At 39.3% G+C, this 24,743-nt stretch overlaps 1 protein-coding gene across 5 annotated transcripts in view; it reads right to left on the reverse strand.

Moving 5' to 3' along the window:
• The window catches only part of PRDM2 (PR/SET domain 2), a 70,875-nt gene that overhangs the window by 35,249 nt on the left and 10,883 nt on the right, over positions 1 to 24,743 (reverse strand). For 4 of the 5 annotated variants that reach the window (XM_033921961.1, XM_033921963.1, XM_033921962.1 and 1 more), the window contains exons 2-5: positions 21,085 to 21,156; positions 11,794 to 11,911; positions 10,341 to 10,444; positions 186 to 338 (exon numbers count right to left, since the gene is read on the reverse strand). In XM_033921961.1, the coding sequence (XP_033777852.1) occupies positions 186 to 338; positions 10,341 to 10,444; positions 11,794 to 11,911; positions 21,085 to 21,093 (384 nt within the window). In that variant the 5' untranslated portion in view covers positions 21,094 to 21,156. The remainder of the gene's footprint in view (positions 1 to 185; positions 339 to 10,340; positions 10,445 to 11,793; positions 11,912 to 21,084; positions 21,157 to 24,743) is intronic. The other variant, XM_033921965.1, reaches the window with a different exon arrangement.

Here is a 24,743-nt window from a genome sequence, read left to right on the forward strand (position 1 = left end):
CGAACACTCATGCTTTAAAAATATTTCAATCCAGTATTAGGTTTTAAGGGTCATTTTATAGTTGTACTTTAATAGTTATCATCCATTATCCTTCCTCAAAAATACTCAAGTAAAAAAAAAAAGTAGGGGGGAGGGAGAATCTAGATGGCTCCCAGATTCTGCTTTTCTGTCAGCAATCATGCTACCTTTAAGGTTTTGTAGTAAATGGTCCTGTTGATCTCCAATGGACACAGATTTTGCTCCTTTTCTGAGCGAGCCCAATTCACATATCGTAGCCAGTTCCCCTTCTTCGGATCAGTGGCATCGATACACATCCATCCCAAATTTGGGTAATATACCTAAAAATAAAGACATAACCATTTACTTAACAGAGATCCAACTATACCAAAATCACATAGGCACTCTTTTACAGTGAAAAATAAATACGGCATTAAACCCAACTATATACACATTTGTAAAGCACCATTGAGTACAGAAAACAGATTACATTCAAAACAAAATAATTCATAAAATTTTCACAGAAAAATCCTTACTTGCCAAGACAGCAGCACAATTCAACCAATTATACAATCTGGCTACCAAATTTGCAAATAAAGAGTAATATTTCAATTTCTTTTTTTTAAAACACTTCATTGGATTCATCAAAACATTAAAAGGTATACCTTTCAACTGTAGAAATTAGCTTCATGTAAGGGAAAACATAATTTCTTCAATTAAACTAAATACGGTCCTTTTCATAGAAGTGAAACTGTTCAAGTGCCAATGGATGTTTTATAGTGATTCTCCATTTCCATGTTACTTTCATCTATCTGAATAATTCTGTTAGGTGAGACTTATTGCATCAATATTTATATGCATGAGTCTTTAAATGATTACCCTTTATTGTCCCAGGTACAAAATTAAGTACTTGTCTAAAATATGTAAACTGCTTTGATTGTAACCACACAAAAAAAGCAGTATATCAAGTTCCATCCCTTTTACCCTTCATTCTGCAAGTAGAAGTGGTAAAAATCACATAAGAACAGCCTTACTGGGTCAGACTAATGGTCCATCAAGCCCAGTAGCCCATCCAGGTAGTACCTGGCCAAAACCCAAGCTGTAGCAATATTCCATGCTACCATACAGGGCAAGCTGTGGCTTCCCCTGTGTCTTCCTCAATTACAGACTATAGACTTTTCCTCCAGGAACTTGTCCTAACCTTTCTTAAAACTAACTACGCTATCCGTTCTTACCACAACCTCTGGCAACACATTCCAGAGCTTTCCTCCTATTGGTTTTAAGAGTATTTCCCTGTAACTTCATCAAGTGTCCCCTAGTCTTTGTAATTTTTGCTCCAGAGCTGACCACAAGGGGTGCAGAGGCCAGGATGTATAACATGAAAGGCCCCTTTTCCCTAAGATCAAAGTAGCTCCTACCTCACCAATATATGTAAACAGATAAAGAGTGGAGATGTCCAAGAACACGAATGGAAAATATTGCTACTCAAGAGGACCAACTCTCAAAGATGTATGTAGTCTCACTGATTACCAACCTGGTAATTGCGGTAAATTGTTTTATGGTACACAAGCTCAAAAATGTTCCACTTCACTATGGGATGGCTTCACTCTCATTCAGAATTTTGGGTATATAGTATAGGTTTCATAACTTGCTCTAGCTGGTATATAAGCTTTTACTGGAAAACATTTTCAGCTTTTGCAAAAAGCTGCAACAACAACACACAACTCAACTACTGTATATCCTCTCAATGAGAGGCTTTAACCTTTTTACTCTCCAGCATATATTACAGTTACTGTACTGACTTTATCACAATATTCATGGAGCTCATCTCTTTTATGATATACAAGTTTGCTCATCTGACATCAGCACCTTTATCATTAAACTATTAACTAATTATACAGACCACTGAATAGAGTTTAAAATTTCATTTTTAACCACAAATGGCATGATGAATTCTGAAATGCCCTCCATTGTCTCATTTTGTAATTGCAAAGGTTTTCTTTTCTCCTTAATTTTGAACACATTTCACCTTTGCCCCATCTGCTTAATTGGATGATGTACAACATAGAATAAATGCGATGAACGGCACTTTTTTGTTTTTGATGTTAAGGTGTCTTCCCCCCTTCTCCTTCCAACCCTTCCTATCCCAGCTACTTGAGCATGCGGTCCAGCGACACTGTCTTGATTTTCTTTTGTCTCTAGCTATTCTTGACCTCCTTCTAATTGGGATTTCACCCTCTTCATTCTAATGAAATCACCCTTGCTAAAATCTCCAATGTCCTGCTCCTGACTATATCCAAAGGCCTCTACTCCTTCCTTATCCTTCTTGATTTATCTGCAGTGTATGACACTGTTGTTCTCTTCTACTCATCAATACGCTGTCCTTGTTTGGATTCTAGGGCTCTATTAGCTCATGGTTCTCTTCCTCTCTTTCCCATTTTAGCATATGCTCCGGAGGATCCTCCTCTGCTGCCATTCCACTATCAGTCGGCAAACACCAGGGCTTGATTCTGGGACCTCTTCTTTTCTCCATATACACTTACTTCCTTGTCACTCTAATCTCCTCCCACAGCTTCCAGTACCATCTCTATTCTGACGACTCGCAAATCTACCTCTCTACGCCCAAATTTCTACAGGAATCCATATCAGAATCTCAGCCTGCCTGGCTGACATTGCTACCTGGATATCTCACCGCCATCTAAAATTAAACATGGCCAAGATTGAACTCTTTATATTTCCTCCTAAGCCTGCCTCTCCCCTTCCTCCATTTTCTATTTCTGTAGATAACTGCTACTGAATACCTCTGTCATCCTCCATCTCATCGGCTCGCAACCTTGGGGTCATCTTTGATTCATCTCTCGCCTTCTCTTCGCATATCCCAACAGACCGCCAAAACTTGTCGCTTCTTTATATGTAACATCACTAAAATCCAGACTCTTCTTTCTGAACACGCTGCCAAGACCCTTATCTACGCTCTTGTCACCTTTTACCTAGATTACTGCAATATGCTTCTCGCAGGTCTTCCGCTAAGCCATCTCTTTCCCCTTCAATCTGTTCAGAACACTGCTGCACATAAGCATCAGCTAAAAGCTCGTCTGGACCTGGTGTTTGGAAGACTGATGGGAGGAAAAGTAATACTTGTGCTTACCTCACTGGCATTAAAATTCACTTAAAAATCTCTCCTTAACTGGTTCCTCTTGGAGAATCAGGTTTGTAAATTCAGCACTTACACATTCAACCATCAAGTGATAATGCTCTAATTTTCACAGTGCTTTTGTAAAAATAGCTGTTCTGATTGGTCATACTACAAAAATACAGGTAGTTTTTCACAAGTAGCTCCTGACACTCTGCAACCCAGCCGCACTGCATGAAACACTTTCTGATGCTGGCCTAAAACAGTGGCTGTTCATCCATACAGCTCCTGATGCGACCTTGCTGATTGCATGCTGATCACTACCTATCAGCATGCCACCCAGCAACTACTAGCCTAATACTGGCTACTGCTCTACCTGGGCTTTAATTGCCAGCAAAACACTGATCTTCCTATTTCCCTCCCCCTAAACATGTCTAGGAAGAGAGATGTGGACTCTTCCTGGTACCTCCCTATCTGTTTCCCAGAAGTCTAAGCTGTAGCCTAACCTTTCAGCCAGGCCTCAGTAGCACCACCAAGATAAATCCAGCTACATAGATAGATATCTTTCTACCATCTGGAGAGAGAAAAAAGGTTAAGGGAAACAAGCTACACACTGTCTTTTACAGGAAGGTACACTGAATCCTTTGCTCTCAGGCTTCTGCAAATGGTGTCATGATTGTTGCAGTTGTCAGAGTCTTGCCATGTCTGAATAAGTAGAACTGGTGTTCAGTTACTGTGTTGTGACTTTCTTCAGGGTATGATATCATGTCTGTAGTTTGTCTTTATATAATGGGTTCTCAAACATGATTGGCTGGGGTTTGATGTGGGGCTGTTTTCTCAGGCAGAAGATTTTGGTCCTTGGTCACACATTTGAATATTAACAGTAAAGTTCATTGGTCAGGCTTTTAAATTCTGGTGTAAAATGATGCTGGAAACTTGTTGGAACAATTCAAACTCTGGAGGGGGAAGGAATTTTTGTAGGTCATATTCTGAAACTTTGGGTGGGAGGGGGGGATGGAAGAAGGCATTTGTCCTAGGTGTCAGTCATTTTTGAACTAAAAATTATTTCAAAATGGTAGTAGCCATAGCCATGCTGTGTAATATGATTGTTTGTATTCTAGTAGATTTTTGCATTTTTATATTAACAATTTGCCCTGAACTGTTAATGTTCGATTGTGACTCACTAAGAATTTTAAAACAGCAGTATAAAAAAATATTAAACATTTAGCTATTCAGTTTTTAAATTTTGACTGTTATCCATTTTGATCTTATTTCAGTTAAGATTATAAATGCCAAGTTGGTTTGGTTTAAATTGAACTTTCTCAACCTATATGTACCTCTAAAGATGATACTTAGGAGCCCTTTTACTAAAGTGTTAAAGTGCTTAACATGCAGTTAATGACCAGAAACAGGCTCCCATGCAACCACATGAAGGGGTTTTACAGAATATTTCTCAGGGGCATGGCATGGAATGAGTGCAGAGTAGCCAGCTAGCACATTATATTAGTCTTGGGCTTGCCGCACATAAAAATACTGTATTATAGCTCTTCCAGACCAAAACTTAACACACTTTTGTAAAGGGCTCATTAGGGGCATATTTACTAACCTGCAATAGCATTTGCTAATTTCATAGTAACATAGTAAATAACAGCAAAGACCTGCATGGTTCATCCAGTCTGCCCAACAGTCATATTCATTATCAAGGCAGTGTAACAATCCAATAGTATTCTTATACTGTACTTGCTAAATTCCACTATAAGATGTTTTCCCCTCCCCCACTGAGAAGGAAAGATTAGGTTCTTAGGGCTAGATTCACAAAGCAAACTGATCGTGTACCGATCAATTTGCAACCCCTTTACGACCAAATTTCCCTCTGGCCTGATTCACTTACATCTCCTGTGATCCGCTTCCAATCCGTGCATGCAAATGAGGGGAAACACATACAAAGTAGGCAGGGACGAGATTCACAACACAAAATTTCACATCCGACTGGGCTGGCCAATCAATTGAAGAAGCGACTGCTGGGGAGCAGTTGAAAATGTCTTTCCGACTCTCCTTCTCTATTGAAGTCCTGCTCTCTGCCCCGAACGCCTCCCACTGCCCCGATCTGCCTGCCTGACATGTCCTCTCTGCTCCTCCTGGCTCTACTGCCTTTCCCTGCAGTGTGAGCCTGCAGGTTTAAAGCGGGGCTGCACACAGCAGTGCAGCCCCGCCTTAAATCCGCGGGCTCGTACTGCAGGGAAGGTGGCAAGAGCAGGGCTTGGAAGGGGAGTACAGGAAGGAGGAGGAGAGTGAACCCAGGGCGACTGCCGCCATTTCCTGCTGCTGCTTTATTGCCAGTAGCTGCCTGCAGGATGCGGAAGAGAGCCCATCGCTGCTGTGACTTGCAGAAGATAAAAGTGCGAGCAAGCCGAGCCCAGGGGGGAAAGAAAAGGATGACTGAGGAGCAGCAAGGGGAGGGGGAGGCAGATCTCCATCCAGCCCCAGAATTGCCACAATGGCTAGTTAAATGTGCAGGCAGGTTGTATGCTCAGACCTGCTGCATGAGTACTACAGGGAAAAGTTGGTACTATTTGCTGAAAGAGGGACCGAAGGCAGTTTAAGCAAGAGAGTCGGCACGCGTGAAAGTTTTTTTTTTAAAGTCGGGTCTAGAAGCATGCGCAGACCATCTATAGATGGTCTGCGCATGCATTGGGATCGCAGACCTGCGATCCGTGCCGGCAGATGGGGGTGTTCCTCCGATCGCCCCATCTGCATATTTTTCTTTACTGAATTAGTCGGACCTTGATCAGGCAGGTTAGTGAATTTGGCCCTTAATTCAGTAATCTTCTTTCTAGTAGACAGACACTCCATTTGTGAACGTGTGGATAGTTAATCCCATCTTGTGAGAATTCTTGTAAGGAGCTTCATTAGCATTCTTTTTCACCGCCTCCCATCCTTCTGAGTTATCCTCCAATTTCTCAGTTCATACCAAAGCAGATGGTCAGCCCTGAACAAGAAATAGAATAGGGAGGAGTATGGGGACACTCCCCAAGAAACATGCCTGTTCTGTTAATATCATTAAACATAACAGATAAACAAAGCTTAACCATTTGCAATGCATAACAAGATTAAAACAAGTCGCCAACTTGAGAGCAACCTGCACTAAGTGTGGGAGATTTTATAGACACCCCCTAGCTTCTTCAACACAGCAGTCACGTCCTCTATCCTTGTCAAGGCTGGACAAAGAAAAGAAACAAGATGTCCAGATTCCCTAGCACCTTTGACTTCCTATCAAGTGGTCGAGCTCTATGCACCCCTTCCCCAATGTATCTAGCTCGATATCACTACTAAGATCAATAGATAAAGACACAAAAATATTGAAAATAAAATAGTATATACAATGCATTATGATCTTTCATGGGTAAAGAGATTATGGTGGCTTACAAAAGACATAAGAACTTGAAACACGTTAGCACCATCAGCACTGCCTACAAAACAATGTTATGAATAGGAAGATCTCTGGCCATTACCCCTGTGTCAGTTGTTCAACACATGTGGTTAATTTTAAGACTAAAAAATTCATACACTCCCAACAGAAATTTATTTTTAAATTCAATAGGTACACCACACAGTTTAAATCAAGAGTGATCTTTCAATCTTCCTATTATTTGGTGCCTGTTGGTTTAAAAAAAAAAAAATAATAATCTATGATTCTTAGTTGAAAGTTTCAATTGTGTACACTGCATGCTATTCATGTGTTTTATTAAGTGGTTTTATGATATTTGATTTTTATTTTGATATATTTGTTATTTATATGCTGCTTTTAAGATTGAGATTTAGTATTTGATACATATTCCATTGCCATTTTTATGTCCATTCTGCCTGTTTCAAGCTATTTGATATGTTTTTAATGGTTTCCATGTAAGAATATGTTGTCCCTTTTAAGCCAATTATTTTAGTCAAACTCTAGCATTTTTAAGATATTTATGGTTTATGAAAGGGCCAAGTATATTTTAAGTGTATCTACTCTTCTATACTGTTGTGTTATAGATCACAATTCTAATTACATCATTTTGACATCATTGGAATGTATAAGATGGCTGCTGGTATGCATAGCGTTTTTACTCTTTTATTAAATTTTTAAGATCGGAATGATTTTGATTTAGCATTTATTTAAGGGCAATACTTGTATTCTGGTTTCATGCTTTTAAGGTGGTAAGAAAACTGCTAAAAACATGTAGATCTAGGGCTATGAGGTATAATGGTGAGGCACCATGTTATATTAAGGGCTCCTTTTACTAAGCTGCGCTAGCATTTTTAGCACATGCTAGATGCTAACGCCAGCATTGAGCTGGCATTAGTTCTTGGCGTGTAGCACAGGGTTACTGCACGCGGCAATGCAGCACGCGCTAAAAACGCTAGCAAACCTTAGTAAAAAGAGCCCTAAATTTCTTGTTGCTCCATATACTCATTTGGTCTGCTCTTTGTTCTACACGTTGAACTCTGGAATTCATTGTCAGAGAATGTGGAGGAACCAGTTAGCTTAGTCTTTGGAAAAATTCCTAAAAGGGAAGTCCACAGACCATTATTGAGATGGCTTAGGGAAATCCACTACTTATTCTTAGGATTAGCAGCATAAAATCTGTTTTATTACTTGGGATCTAGCTAGGTACTTGGGACCTGGGTTGACCACTGTTGGAAACATGATACTGGGCTTTAAGGACCTTCGATCTGTCCCAGTATAGCAAATTTTTTGGTCTTAAAGTTAAAGCTGTGACAATTGATGTTATTTCTCACAAGTTTCAAACCTTTGCTATTTCAAACCCTTTGTGTGTCCTTGGTGTCCTAACCATTTTGCATCACATTCCGACAAAAAAAAAAAAAAGAAAGAAATTAAAAAGCACTTCATGTCAAATCTTTAAAGAACTAAAATATTCAGTTCATGAAATAACACCAATGAGATTATTAACTTCCCTGCTGAACATTTCCAATATTACTGGATTTATACATTGATTTTCTGCTTATAGAAAAATTAAAAAACATAAAACAGCTCTTATCGAGGCTTTATTAAATGTCCTTAAAATATTCACCTCGCCAACTGAAATTCGCTCTATACTTAAAAAAGGATTAGAGCTCAGTTAGACAATTCATGTAAAAGCCAACTACATTATATATGAATACACTTCTCCCTCTGTATTCGCTGTGATAGGGGATTAACATAGAAACATAGAAATAGACGGCAGATAAGGGCCCACGGCCCATCTAGTCTGCCCACCTTAATGTCCCTCCCCTACCTTTGCCCTGTGAAGAGATCCCATGTGCCGATCCCATTTGGCCTTAAAATCAGGCACGCTGCTGGCCTCAATCACCTGTAGTGGAAGACTATTCCAGCGATCAACCACTCTTTCAGTGAAAAAGAATTTCCTGGTGTCACCTCGTAGTTTCCCGCCCCTGATTTTCAACGGATGCCCTCTTGTTGTCGTGGGACCCTTGAAAAAGAAGATATCTTCCTCCGCCTCGATGCGGCCCGTAAGATACTTGAACGTCTCGATCATGTCCCCCCTCTCTCTGCGCTCCTCGAGCGAGTATAGCTGTAATTTGTCAAGCCGTTTTTCGTATGGTAGATCCTTGAGTCCCGAGACCATCCGGGTGGCCATTCTTTGCACCGACTCCAGTCTCAGCACATCCTTGCGATAATGCGGCCTCCAGAATTGCACACAGTATTCCAGGTGGGGCCTCACCATGGATCTATACAATGGCATAATGACTTCCGCCTTACGACTGACGAAACCCCTTCGTATGCAGCCCATGATTTGTCTTGCCTTGGACGAAGCCTGCTCCACAGAACCGCAAATACAGAAAAACTGCAAAAAACTTTTTCGTTATTCGCTGTTTTCTATTAAAAACCATCGTGAATATAGTGAAACCGCGAAGAACACGGTTAGAGACCTGGTCTGCTCCTGAAGAAGAGGCAAAACACGGTGAAGAAAGTGCTGGGAATCAGCGATTTTCTCTGTAAACGCTTGGAATCAGCAATTTCTCTATGCAAGCTGACATAATTTGGGGGGAGGAGCCAGCAAGCTAAAAACCATGAATAATCAAAACCACGAATATGGAGGGAGAAGTGTACAGCTTTTGTCCTCTACTTCTATACATTAAGACCCTCTTGCTACAAAAATTTCCCCATTTAATCCAAGGAAAATAAAATTAAACCCATTTCCTCATCTAAACTATAAAAAACACAAAGTAAAATGGATAGCCTGCAAACCAGAATAATTTGTGGAACTTGAGGACCGAGTTCCTTATTCCAGTTACAAAGTTCAATGCCTTTGAAATTATGATATAAATTCAAGATACCTGAATGTCTCTAAGAGCTTTCATAGAGAATACAATTCCCTCCCAGGCTGAATAACCTTGCTATACTTTCTAGCAGTTATAGTTTATGAAGGTGTTTTAAGAAGAGTGAGAACAATGTCCGCATCACTACCAACTGCAGCTAAATAAACCAGGGCATACTGTCAAGTGTGTGCTAATGGTAAAGGGAATTCAAACTTGCATTCTTATTCTTTGTTTTATTTATAGTTTTAACTGTTTCAATTACTAGAATATAACTCTGTAAAAAAGTATTTGCTGTTGCCGATGATTTTATGATAAAGAATGACGAGGAATTTATGAATACTTGGTTTGTAAGCCATGCAGAATGCAATGGAAGACAATCCAGCAAAAGTAAAGTTCAACTTAACAAAGCAGACTTGAACATTCTAGATCATTTCTATTTTTTACACATCCTCCTTCATTTCCATTGTTGAACTGTGACAAGAGTATTCACAAAAGCTGATAATCATAACTGCCACAATTAAAATTATTCTTATACAGTCAGAAAGTATGACACCAACAAAACTAATTTAAAAGATGCCATTAGAGTAGCCAATCTGAAGTAACAGATGCTATGAGATTTTTGTGTTAGAATTATCCTAGCAATTTAGGAAGTCAGCTGAATATTAATAAATGTTTCAATGAAGTTCTAAATTTTACTCTTGAAACTAATCTCCCTTTCTTAAGTTCTAGATTGGTTGGTTGCATTAAATTCAAAATATTATGCTTCTTACATTAAAAAGAGAGAGAGTTAATCCAAATGAAATTTAGCAATTCAATCTCGAGAAAAAAATATACAGACGCAGATGGGCATATCTGTGTCTAAGTAATAGCTCGGTTCCCAGCTTCTTACCTCCCACATATACACATTGTTCTTTACTTGGGATCTTTTCTTCTTCTCACCAACAAAAGGTCCAAACTTTCTTCCTCTTGAAATAGGCTTTGTGGCCCAGACACCTGAAGAATAATTAAGTGTGTGCTCTTATTTTATGCCACAGCTTTAAAACAGAAGGGATTTTATTAGAAGCATGGGAAATTCCTTGGTGTAGATGATAGTAATATATTCTATTTATCACATGGATTAATAATGTACATGCAACTGTACACAAGGTTTTATTTGCAGTGAGAAGATTTAATTACATTGCTAACCACCCAAATTCCAAGTTAAACCTCTCAAACATGACATTTCACTGCATGCTTGTTATGTTCATTTTTTAGCATGAAAATATTGGAGAAATTAAACAGAATGTGACATTCACCTTACCATCCAAAGATCATAAACTTAAACTTAAAATATATCTATATATAAAATAGTAGAACAAGCATTTAGTACTGGAAAGGTAATTTTAGGAAGCTACTATTTTAATAGCTTATGAGTTTGCTAATTAGGAAGTGAAATTTCTTCATTTATCTTAAAATTTACGGATCTATGGCATTCTATATTTAGAAACAGAATTGTATATACTTTTGTGAAACAAGGAGAAATTAGTGTTAGCCACAAAATGTGTTAAATAAGGCAGAAATAAGTATTCATTAGCAACATAAAGGCTAATGATGCAAGCTTTTGGGATTACTCTTTAACCACTGTAATGAAAATGAAAAACAGGTGACATGGATACATGTAAAATTTGGATCAAATGTTTCACACTAACCATCTATATAGCATTAAATGATTACAACATTTAATACACAATTTGAATTAGCCTGGTGTGAATATTTTAAATTAAGATCTACACTGGATTGTTCTTAGAATAAAACCAATGTGAGTTCTGTATATAGTATTGGTCGCATCAAACAAATCCAGAGGAACTGGTGCAAACATCATCACTACCATTCAAACTGTCTTATACAGATCAAATGAATTGTCTTCTTTTGTGTGTTGCAATTAAATTGCTTAATCCCATGTTGCCTCTAAACAAGTCAAAGTCTTTCCAATTATCACAGACATGCTAGCTGCCAAACCAGGCCATTTTCCCCTACAAGAGGAGAGAGAAAAATCTCATGGACTAGAAGGTCTCACTCTACATTGTGATTTTATTCATCCAATAATAGTCATGAATTTCATTTCCATATTCCTTCATTTTTTTATTTTTATCTGTTGTTCATTACTTAAATGTGTTTGATGTCATTTGTGAAAACAAGCCATCAACTGTAGTTGGTTCTTATGGAAGCCTTTGAACTGACAGTACCCATTTCCTTCCAAGAGATAGTGGATTATAGAGCACTTACCAGAATATGGAGATACTGTTTTCCTGAGACCTAAGTTGCCTAATTTCCCAAATTTCTTTCATGCCAGCAGTACATACCAAGTCTTGCTTCATCAACAGCAGATGGAAAGAGTCTCAGTTCCTCAGGAAGCCCTTTGGGTACATGCTCAGGTACATCAGTTAGTGTCTCAGTTTCTCCTAACAATTTTGTAGTATCCTGCAACGGAGCATAGCAAAACAAAATAAAATACAACAAACATTTCAAATTACTTCCAAGCCACAAGAATCTTGCTATTTAAAATGTGATAAGATCTGAAATCAAGAACCCACATAGTTCTTTGTTCAGTTCACATACTATGTCCGATTTCCACTGCACATTTTCTATAGGTTCTCCAAATTTATTTTTTTTTAAACCTTTTAAATGTTACATATCAATCATACTTAACTAAGAACTCTTAGGCCTCAATGAATCCTCTCACTTTTCTCTATTGCCAGGGCCCATCAGTTGAGGTGAGGGGAGCAGAAAAGCCTTTTGGCTTGGGCCTCACACAGAAATTCAGTTCCAGGGAACATACACCAGCCAGTTATGCTGAAGCAAAACCCCATAGGCCAAGGCTATTAAATAGAGCAGACTCCATTTGGCTTTACCGGGAAAAAGTAGTGGACCGACACCTACACCGGCCAAGACTCAACCTCTGGGGCCCAGGCTATCAGGCCTACATCCAGGACACTAATCCCAACCTGTACCATCTGCCAGAGGCAGAAAAATACTGGCAAGCTCCAGGGCTGCACCACTCTTTATACTAATGATGTCACTGAATTATTAGTGTTCTCTTCCTCTTCAGTTTAGGGGGCAGAACCTACTCATCTAGGATAGTACAATGCTAAGGAACCAACATTTTTTAATGGTCTGAATTCTAGCTAATTTGCACAAACTCATCAGTATACTAACAAAGAAATACTGCGTCCAGCACTGGTTGCCGTACATGAAGAAGGACATGGTACTACTCGAAAGGGTCCAGAGAAGAGCGACTAAAATGGTAAGGGGGTGGAGGAGTTGCCTTACAGTGAGAGATTAGAGAAACTGGGCCTCTTCTCCTTTGAAAAGAGGAGACAGAGGGGACATGATCAAAACATTCAAGATAATGATGGGAATAGACTTAGTAGATAAAGGCAGGTTGTTCACTCTCTCCAAGGTAGAGAGAACGAGAGGACACTCTCTAAAGTTAAAAGGGGATAGATTCCTTACAAACGTAAGGAGGTTCTTCTTCATCCAGAGAGTTGTGGAAAGCTGGAATGCTCTTTCTGAGGCTGTTATAGGGGAAAACACCCTCCAGGGATTCAAGACAAAATTAGACAAGTTCCTGCTAAACCGGAACGTACGCAGGTAGGGCTAGTCTCAGGGCACTGGTCTTTGGCCTAGGGGCCGCCGTGTGAGCGAACTGCTGGGCATTATGGACCGCTGGTCTGACCCAGTAGCTGCAATTCTTTTGTTCTTAATCAATTCTCTTAATGTGAATTATTAATATAGTGTAACTGGTGATTCTTAAGTCTGATGGTATAATGTGAAATATGTTTTTACTTGAAAGTTGTTTGCAATAATATATATTGTTAAACTGAGTTGTTACCTGAGTTGTTTTTACAAGTGAGTACATATGGGGACATAATCTATCATTCAGGTGCTGTCTTGACTTTTGCTGTTGTAAAATGAGGTAATGTTTTCCATTTTTGCAATCATGATGGGTAATTTCAAGTCAGTTGGTCCAATTTCAAGGATGGTCCCCACTCAACATCTTCCATGAATATAAAAAAAAAAGGGGTCCAAATCATAAAGGGCCCAACTTTGGATCTAGTTAAGATCGTGTCCCAGTACAGATCTCCGAGGCACTCCACTATTTACCCTCCTCCATTAAGAAAAATGGCCATTTAACCCTACCCTCTGTTTCTGTCCAATAACAATTCCTAATCCACAACACACTAATCAATCAATCAGTTGAACTTATTGAAGCAGCACAGTAATACTAGGAGATAGAAAACATATTACTCCTTCTGGCAATACCTACTGAGTAAAGTTAAAAAAAAACATAACTAGGCTGTGGCTTAGCATTTACCCAAACTTACTGAGCATAACCAGCTTTCCAGAGGAGACTGCAATACTTGGCATAATAGCAGAAGACATGAAAAGTAAACTAGGAAATACTGAGGCCTACACAATGAGCCTTTGATTAGAGTTGGATCGCAGAGAAGGTAGACAGAACTCACACAGAAATAATTTGTTTTTAAGCACACATACACTATACTGGTTAACTGAGCTGTTAGGGCTGATCCAAGTCTTGGTTTTACTCCACTGCCTGCATGGGCCTGTAACCTTGCTTTTCGCAAATAAATTGGTAGGGGATGTCAAAACTGCAAATCCATGCAGGGAGTATAGTAGAACCAGGACTTAACTTGTCCTGCATACTGGGAGTTGATGGCAATGCTCTGTTTGGCATTTGCTATTTAGTTTAACACTGGCTTAATAAAAGTAAACTAGCAATGTTATTAAATCTGTTTTATGTGCCAGTAGATTAGGTAGGGCACTCTTACGGAAGAAAGACCAAAAATCAGAAATAGGTCAAAAGGCTTGTGTTTTTGCTATCAATTCTCTGGAAAGTAATGATTTGTAATAATGACTGAAACAGTGAGAATCAATCTATAAGCCATATGACTAGAGGACAGAACAGTTGGGCGGACAAGTACAAATGCAGAAAATCTTGATTAACAAGGTTCACTGATGGTGATGCAGACAGAGATATATTTAACACAACACATTATTCATCAAGCAATAGTCCTTGTTACCTTGGGCATGTAGCAAAGTTTATTTACTAACAGACTCTTCTATAATAAATGACTTCCCAAAAGGAGAACAGGGTTTCAAACAAGTGCACACAGAATAACAGAATGATGTGTTTCCCCTTCCTTCATTGACGAAACATGTGCTTCTTCCAGTACAGGTTTCCTGCCCACTTTCCCCTGTGTACTCTTCTGTCACCTTGAAACTCCCTACTCTTGCACATTTCTCTCCCCTTCCTCAACTTTCCTCTTTGCACTCTTTTACATTTCCATTTTTTTCTCCTCTCTCTACTTTCTTGCCCATTCAACTCTACTCACCCCTTCCCTCATCTACTGCATTCTCTCCTATTCTCTCCATAACCCAAACCCCTAAAAATCTTACTCCTTTTTCCATTCCCCTCAATCTCTCCCTCCTTACCCTCCTCACCTTCTGGCCTTACTATTGTCTGCTATAGGTGACTGGATTCCCTACTGTGGCTTGATATTTCTTGGGTGTAGCTCTTTTGCCACTGGGGTGGGATACCTGGTGGCAGATGTGCATGGCCATGGTTACAGACCTTCAGTCCTTGTGCCAACAAGAGCGGGGATCTCCACTGGCACCATTTTTCTGCTGGAGGAGGCTTCTCAATAAGCATCAAGAATGTCAAGTCTGTCTAGACACCCCTTATGTCTGATAGCACAGTTAATTACCATAACGGGTGTTATCTGGGGACAGCATGCAGATATTCTCACATGTGGGCGACATCATCCACAGAGCCCGGTACAGACAGTGTTATAAATGAACAGTCACCAAGTTTTAAGAAACTTTGCGACTGCCTGCACCATTCATACGCAAGTGTCTTCCTGCCTGATGTAGGCTCGCAGTTCCTCAGTTCCATAAGCAAGCTAAGAAGCCAACCAGGAGAGGTGGGAGGGATGCGAGAATATCTGCCTGCTGTCCCCGGATAACACCCGTTACAGTAAGTAACTGTGCTTTATCCTAGGACAAACAGGCAGCATATTCTCACATGTGGGTCTTCCTAGCTAAATATAATGGGATGGAGGGAGAGTTGGCCATTAAGAAGAAAAATTCTGTAATATTGTGTGAATTGAAGACCAAGTAGCTGCTTTGCAAATTTCATCAATGGGAGTGGAACGTAAGAAAGCTACTGATATTGCCATAGCTTGGACCTTACATGACCCTCGAGATGCAGTACAGCCTGAGCATAGCAGAAAGAAATGCATGCCGCTAGCCATGTGGAAATAGTTTTTTTGGTTACAGGCTTGCCCAATCTGTTAGGATCAAAGGAGATGAACAGATGAGGTGAAGTCCTGTGTGGTTTAGTTCTTGTATGTAGTAAGCCATGGCACGCTTACAGTCTAAGGTATGAAGAGCTGATTCTCCAGGATGAGCATGAGGCTTTGGGAAGAATACTGGAAGCACAATGGATTCATTGAGATGAAATTCCATGACCACTTTCGGGAGGTGGGTGGGTGTGGCGAACCACCAGGGTGGGTGTGGCAAACCACCTTATCATGATGGAATATAGTGAATGGTGGGTCTGACACAAATGCTTGAAGTTCACTCACTCAATGAGCAGACGTGAGAGAAATCAAGAAGATCACTTTCTAATTGAGAGATCTGAGGTGAGTAGAAGTCATTGGTTCAAATGGTGGTTTCATCAAACTAGCTACGACTATACAGTATTAAGATCCCAGACAACCGGAGGCAGTTTGGTATTGAAAAATCCCTTCAAAAACCTGGAAACAAGAGGATGAGGTACCAGAAATGTATTGTTAACAGAAATGTGGAAAGCATTAATAGCACAGAGGTGAACTCTGACTGAAGTAGTTTTAAGTCCAGAATTGGAAAGATGGAGCATCTTGTGGTGGAAAATACACGTAGTGAAATGTGTCCACTTCTGGCAATAACACTGTTGAGTAGAAAGTTTTCTGGAAACGGCTATAATGGCTTGTACAGCACCAAAGAGATTAGGATCTGCTGAAGTCAGGCCGAGAGGTACCAAGCTGTGAGATGTAGCGATTTCAGACTGGGATGTAAACGAGAGATCCTTGACTCTGAGTGAGCCGAGAAGGAAAGATTTGCAAGGGAATTGGATCCTTGGCACTCAGCTGAAGAAAAAGGGAGTACCAAAGCTGACTGGGCCACCGAGGAGCTATCAGAATCATGGTGGCCGACTGTCTCGAGTTTGACTAACATCTTAAGAATGAGAGGGATTGAAGGAAGTGGATATAGGAACTTAGGGAGCTCACCTGGACGGTCTTTGCATGCAAGGTCGTTGGTCTGTTCAAGAAAAAACATTACACGTCAACCTATTAGAACTCAGAGCAATTCGATATGTGCTTCAAACCTTTCAGAGCAGCACTTCCAATCAAGTTCTCCTGGTTTGCACAGACAATCAAGTAGTGATGCATTACATCAGCAAGCAAGGATGAACCGGCACTCTCCCTCTGTGTCAAGAAGCCGAGTATATTTGTAACCGGGCAATTGCTCGCCACATATTTCTCAAAGCTGTGTATGTGCAAGGGTCTCGGAACACTCTAGCCGACAAACTCAGCAGATTTCTTCGACCACATGAGTGGACTCTCAACTCCAAAGTATGGCGCCACATTTTTTCACTATAGGGACCTGCTCAGATAGATCTGTTTGCTTTTCCCCACAATCACAAATTGTTTCAATGCTATTCCAGGCAGTATTCTCCTCAACGTATGGAAGCAGATGCTTTTCTTCTGGATGTTGCCCCATGCTCCCAGTACCAATCCGATGAAGAGGATCGACAGGAGGCTCTCTTATCTCCAGAAACATGGGAATGACACAAAGTTGAGCAACGGTGTCTAGATCCAGATTGTCTGACTGAAGAGGAACGTTGATGCGTCAAAGAGTATTGATGCCTCGATGCACAGCAGCGATGCTTTGATTAAGAGCATTGCTGCGACATTGAGGATCGATGCCTCGGTGGTGAGCGTCATTGTCTACTAGAATATCAGTGCAATGTAGATCAATGCCTCGATGGAGACCTGAGTTCGGTACCTTGCGGCTTTGAGATGCTATGCTTAGGCTGGGCTGGTACAGAGGGAGTCGATGTTAACAGTGGTGTTGCATGCAACTTAAACATGCCATTGATCTCCCTCTTGAAGAACTCATTAAGTTGCTCCTTGAAGAGCTGCACCAGTACCATCAGTGCGGCAGGGTGTCTAGGAGTGGGTGTCCTTGGAGAGGATGCACACCCTGAAGGAGACACAACCTGCAGAGATGGAGAGTGTAAGCGTCTCTTTTTAGCCTGCATTGAGGGACTTGATGCTGTTGAGGCTTGTGACATTGGCTGGGAAGAGGATGGCTTCTTAGCTGGCTTCCCTGATGCCAGAATCTCCTCCAATGCCGATGCTGGTACCATTGGTAATACCAAGTCAGAATGTTTGCCAGGGTCCATAGTCGAACTGAAGAGCTTTTCCTGTTGTATGTATCAAGTTTTTAGTGAACGCTTCTGCATGGTGGAACAGCACAGGCAAGAGTCCACACCAGCTATACGGGTCAGTTATGGAAATAGGCCACTGGCACTGACAGCACGTTTTGAAACCAATCAACGGCTTAGACACGGACAGAAAGATTTCATCGGCAAGATTAAACTCAATGATAAATTTGTGTGAAGAAAAACCTGTCGAAGAAGAAACCAAAGGGTATTAACCTTTTCCTATCATAATAAATTTTACGTTACGCTGGTTCCAATCATAATTATTTTAGCAAAGTTTTGTATTTTTCACCGTTATCATTTACGGCTATTGTAAACATAATGTAAATAAGTCATAAGTATAAATTCAAATATTTTGTGTTCCTGGCTCTTTATTAGTCCATACAGACTGTTTATCCACTGTCTATGTCATTTTTGGAATGTCCCATCATCCGGGACACACGATAGGAAAAGGTTAAACAACTCACTCAAAGAAAATAAGACACCCCAGACAAGGGTAGAAGCCCGAGTAAGGAAAATAAAAGTTTTTGGGGGGTATTTTTTTTACTATTTTATAATGGAAAAAAAAGAAAAAAGAAAAATAATGGCCAAAGGCCAGATTAGTACATGATATGGGTCGAAGGCAATGCTAACCGGACGAAGTCCAAAGAAATGCACTTCTTCACTCCATGGAGAATGAAGAACTGAAGAACCGCGAGCCTATGTTGGGCGAGAAGGCACTCCCAAAGTTTCTTAAAACTTAAAGTGACAGTTCACTTTTACACTGTCTGTACCGAGCTCTGTGGACGACGTCACCCACATGTGAGAATATGCTGCCTGCTTGTCCTACAATAATTATAAGGTATTGAATGATAATTGTTCATCTGTTTTGGCTTCTTCATTTCTATAATATCATTCTTCATGTTCTGCGTTCAGAAAATAAGTTGTTGCTGGAAGTTTAAATCCTTTAAGCATGTGAAGCTAGTGACTATCCGGTGTTCCATGTTTTCTAGCCAGGGTGTCTATCTGTGGAATGCTTTACCTGTAGAGGTTAGAACTTTGACTAGGACACTTCTTTTTGATCGCATTTATTAGTGAATTATATGATCGAAGTTAGTATTTGTTTTTTTGTTGTTTTTTTTTTGTTATATTACGTTGTCTGATTTTGCTATATTCTTTGTTTTTATGGTTTTTATTTTATAATTTAGGTCATTTTATTATGTATTTTTCTATTGTACAGCAAACAAAAAGCGGACGAAGAGTCTTGCCTCAATATCTAACAACCAAACTAACAAAGGAAACAAACAAGATGTCAAAATCCACCAAACAGTTACTTTATTATTATAGGACTGAACCGTGGTGTTTGCTAATATTAGCTATGTCTGGAGTAGTAGAACAGTATAGCGATACCTGTTGTCCCAGAACAATGACAAACTGCATCTGTAAAATCTATCCCTTTAAAACTGTTAATAGCAACACCTAATGGTTAGATAAAATAAAACCAAGCTTGATATTGTATTAATTTGTTCTAAGTCGATAGAATATTTTGATACCCCTCCATTCCCTCTCCCCTCCAGAACATAGATTACACACTCACACCCAGAGGGTCTAGAAAAAAATTAGACAAGCAATGCGCTGCATGCTTTTCCCACTTGTTACCATTTTATTCTATCTTGTGTAATGTCATCTTTTGCAGTTTTGCTGTTGGATCCTTTCTGCCTATTTAAAGGACTTAAGAGGGTTAACCGTGATATTTAATCTAATGGAATTTGCTATATCATTTTTTTAACGTGCTATACAGTTTATCATGCTTCCTGAATGATATTTGTATTTGTTCAAATTAGAATTTTTGAAAAATGACATAATATAGGCAAGCAATATGCATCAAGTGAAGTAAAAAAATAATAAAAATTTCAAAATATCAAGTCAAAAATGCTTGAATCATCCATAGTAGACGGTAGTTGCAAAAACTATAACTATTTTGAGAAGAAAAGCCACTGCCAGCTTCTCAGCCTTCAATGCATGTCCTTGTGTGTTCAAGGTTGGGTTATAAAGACTTATCAATTTTAATGTGCTATTTCCACTTAAAGAATATCCATCAGATATTCCTTCCCTTCCTGCCAGCGGATGGAGGTAGAGAAAGCCAAGTTTAACCAGTGACATCACCAGTACAATCTGAGTGCTCCCTGGAACAATCCAATATGCATTTGCCCAAGCAGTAGAAGGTCCTTTTGTAATCCCCTCCACACCCCAATGATAGTCAAGTGAGCAAAACACCACAGAAAGGCACTCATTACCCTGCAGATACTTGGTTACAGCTCAGAGAAAACTTGAGATTCCTGTTTCTCAAATCATGGAAGGCAAAGAAACAAACAAAGAAGTTGACTAGTTGGTGCTCGATCTTCTTTATTAGATAATATGACAGTGTCATCTTATCTAATAAAGGAGATTGAGCACCAACTAGTCACCTTCTGTGTTTCTATACTTGGATACAGCCAAATCATAGAAACCCCATATGGCGGCCAACTACAAAATTAATTTTTTATAAATTTATTTTCAGAACTGAAAAGGAAGCAGAGCACACAGGATTGTAGAACGTGCCATTGACTAAAGAAAAGAAATTTATCCATTAAGTCATAATTTATCCTTCCTTTGTGTCAGCTCCACCGTTCTGCCTACCCCCTGCTAGAGGTAGAGAAAATACTAGATTGTTCCAGGGAGCACCACAAGATCCCATCAGCATGGCATACTTTCACCATAAGTCTCTTCAGCTGGTAAGCATTGGAATGCTGCAGCACTTCAAGAAGTCATCCCTTAAGCTTCAGGAGCACGAACTTTTAGCTTCAATGTAAAACAAAGTTTTTATGCACACTGACAAAAAGCAGTTAAAAATGATGAGTGATGATGGTTGATGCACATGACAAGTTTGGCTATATTTTTGCATTTTTATTTGCTACTTATATCAGTTTCAAACAAAAATAAAATACACTACAAAGATCATATTAAAAAAACAGAATAGGCTTGCAATAACTATAAAAAGGAAATAATTAAGGAAACTTGATATCACTATATTTTGTCTTATGTATGGTCACATTATGAAAGTATTTACCTGGTTCATCTTGAATTCCTCTTATATTCTGTAAAGATACAACCAACAAAGAACACTCCAATTACACGAGCACTAAAAAGAAAAAAAAAAGAGGTTCAGAGATTTAAGAGCCTACATAAAATCTGAGGTGCTCATAAAAGGCTAAAAAAAACAAGACGACCACTCTTCACTGCTTCTATGCTATCAGGTTATGCACAAAATATACAGCCAAAATTTTATTACAGTACATTGGATGTTTAACAAATCAGCCCTTACTGCTAACATAGGGAAATGTAATTATTTGAAAAAATGAGGCATGTGTAAATTGCAGCGTAGTAAAATACATATTGTATTCAGGTGGTCTGATTTTCTGGACATCCACAATGACTATTTAGCAAATATTTATTGTTCACCAAAACTTGAGGGAGGGGAACCACAGTCCTTAGTTATGGTATATCCAGTACACATTATACACTGAACCAAACATGTAACAAACAGAACAAATATAATCGCATAAAACTCTGAAAACACAAATTAATTTATTTTAAAAACTCTGAAAATAAAATTTCACCTTAAAGTCAATATTAAAACACTAAACAGGAAAAACCCAGGTAGTTGCCTAATCATTAAATCAAAAAAGTAAAAAAAAACCACCAATACCCAAAATGATACTGGAAGGATTTTATTAATAGAACAGGCCTCAGATCATGGAACTGCACCCATTTCGGGTTTTCTCAGAGACAAACCAGATTGTTCTCTTGCTCCTGCTTACATCACTGGCTTGTACCCATCCTATCTACCTTTTTAAACTACAAACTTTAATTCATTTATTTATTACTTCTTATTTTTTAAAAAAAAATTTTTAACTTAAAATTAATTTAATGTAGATCTTCAAATTCATACTAAATTCACTAATTAATCACCTAACAATTCATTTTGGAACACAGAACCGAAAGAAAAAAGTACTTATCTTAGAAAGTGCACTGGTGCTTTAAAGTGCTATGTTGAGAAGTTTATTCGTGCTGTAAACTTGTAGCTTCTTTAATTCATTTTTGTTTGTAAAGCTTAAAGTGTATAACTTCTGCTCTATAAAATCAAGGCCATTGCTGGTATCTTTTAAACATCCAACACGGCCTGTGTTTCGCGGCGTACAGGGAAAATATATTTATCAACGCTTCTTTTTGGCTGCAAACATACTCCCGCCAGTTTTGAGCAGGAGTATGTTTGCAGCCAAAAAGAAGCGTTGTGTTTTAAAATTTTATTGTTGGTAGATCATTTTGACTTGGTCATTTTAAAAGTAGCTCGCAAGCCAAAACATGGTGGGCACCCCTGACCTAGAAGATCTCTCCAACTACAGACTGGTAGCCAACCAACCATGGGTATCTAAACTAATACGACAAACTGGCCTGCCAACAAATATCAGACTTCCTAGAAAACACATCAAAGCTAGACCAGGCATAATCAGGGATCAGAAGACATCTGCGCACAGAAACAGTACTAGTAGCAGTGCAGGACTCTGTTCTCAAACACCATGCTAAAGGAGAGAATGTGCTGCTGGAGTTCCTGGACCTCTCAGCAGCCTTTGACCTAATCCAACACACACTACTAAAATTGAGATGTGGAGAATTAGGCAAGACTAACGTGAGTAGAATGGCAGGGAACTTCAAGCAACTGGAAAGAAAGACATAGGATTACCACAGGGATCAGCCATGTCACCCTTGCTGTTCAACATCTTCCTCCAATCATTGGGGAAATTCATCAGAGAACAAGGATGGGAATGCTACATCTATGTAGATGACGTTCAACTGGTCATCCTAGTGAATAAACAGAATGCAGAGACCAAACAGAAGATCAAGACAGGCTTAGAAAAAAATCTTCGGTTGGTTCCAAATAAATGGACTGGTAGCCAACAAGGAAAAAAACTTAACCAGAAACAAAAACATCTTTGCATACCCAAAGATTACAGGCTGCAGATATAAATCATTCCTGGACAGAACCTTTAAGTTCCAAGCGAACAGATAGCAAGTCTGGCTGAAAAACAAACCCAATCTGACATACAGCGCATTCCGAAAATCGATCAAAACCGACCTTTTCGCCAAATTCATTGACTAAAACTGTCCCCTCCCTCACTAGGACTTCCCCCCTGTAAATGCCTTTTTTATTTCTCTCAAGAAGCTCCTTTCATGTATTCAGGTACTCTCTACCCATAGAACTCCAATTAATTCGTAAGTTTCCCTTTTAGATTATTGTTTAGTATTCAGACTCATTGTATGGTATTGTACTTAGACTTATTGTATTGCATTGTATTTAGACTCATTGTAATGTATTGTATTGTCCTAGATCTTGATTGGTTTTGGCTGAAACTGGAACCATGATTGTAGCTTTTTGGCTAAAACCAATACTGAGTAGAAAAAGGATTTGGGGCCTGTTTCGGCACCAAAACGCAGTTGGCCTTGGCCTAACCCATTTGCTCTAATTCTGGGGGGAGATGCCTGTCTTCAGCTGCCGGGATGGAGGGAGGGAAGAAGAAAGAAGGAGACCCTGGCAAGCGAGTTATCAGAAGACGACCAGAGACTGGGACCACAACATGATTTGAATAATGACCACACAACAAAAGGTAGAAAAATGATTTTATATTCTGTTTTGTGATTACAATATGTCAGATTTGAAATGTGTATCCTGTCAGAGCTGGTGTTAGTCAGGGAGGGGAGGGGGACAGGGGACAGAGCTTGGCAGCGAGTGAGGGGGGATAGGTGCAGAGCCTGGTATATATTAGTATACAATCTGATTCAGTATGCTTTTTTTCTTGTTTTCCTCCTCTAAAATCTAGGGTGTGTCTTATGGAGCGAAAAATATGGTAAGTTCTTTAAATTTTGCACTATTTTAAGGCAATAAATGTTGATAAATCTGTGAGACTGATGACAAGGCATAAGTTGGCTTGAGGTTGTCAGTGTAAATTAATGCAGACAACGGCCACTTCTGACTGGCCCTGAAGGAAGATAAAAACTTTGTGAGGTGTAACTTATAATTGATTATTACTATATAACCCCATTTGATTCAGTTGTTGGTCACATAATTTTGTTTGAAATATTAGTCAAGTAAATTTGGATGTGGCCCCACCTGGACGGTTCAAGGAACTATGACACCAGCCTTGGAAGTCTAGGAAAACAAATTTAAATTGCTTGGCATGCTCACTCATTACTTTCTACTGCTAGGCACTCAGCCAGTTTCTAACTCAGTCTACCAAAGGGCTACATGCTACCCACGATTAACAGAGAAACAGCTAAATTTTAATAAGGACATTTTGCTCAGGGAGAAGAGAGAAAAAACATCAACATCTACACACTGAGGGAAACATTTCATTTCCTCTCTCACCTCATCTAATCAGATCAATTAACAACTAAAATAACAAACCAGATAAAATTCTAACACAATAACAGTATCGTAAATGAGAAACAGGAAAAGCTAAAGGAAAACAGATGCAAGAAACTTAAACACAAAGCGTTCCACAATTATATGTCATAGATCTGTTTCAAAGTTATACAGGTTAAAAGTTGCTCTGAACTCTCCAAACGTTTTTATGATTTGTCGTCATATTAAAAAAATTACTTTATGCTATATTTTTAAAAACTTATTACAAGCCTTCCTTAAACCTTTAGAAATGTCATTTTGAATACACA

Source organism: Geotrypetes seraphini, chromosome 15 (genome assembly GCF_902459505.1).
Source record: "Geotrypetes seraphini chromosome 15, aGeoSer1.1, whole genome shotgun sequence".
NCBI lineage: Eukaryota > Metazoa > Chordata > Amphibia > Gymnophiona > Dermophiidae > Geotrypetes > Geotrypetes seraphini.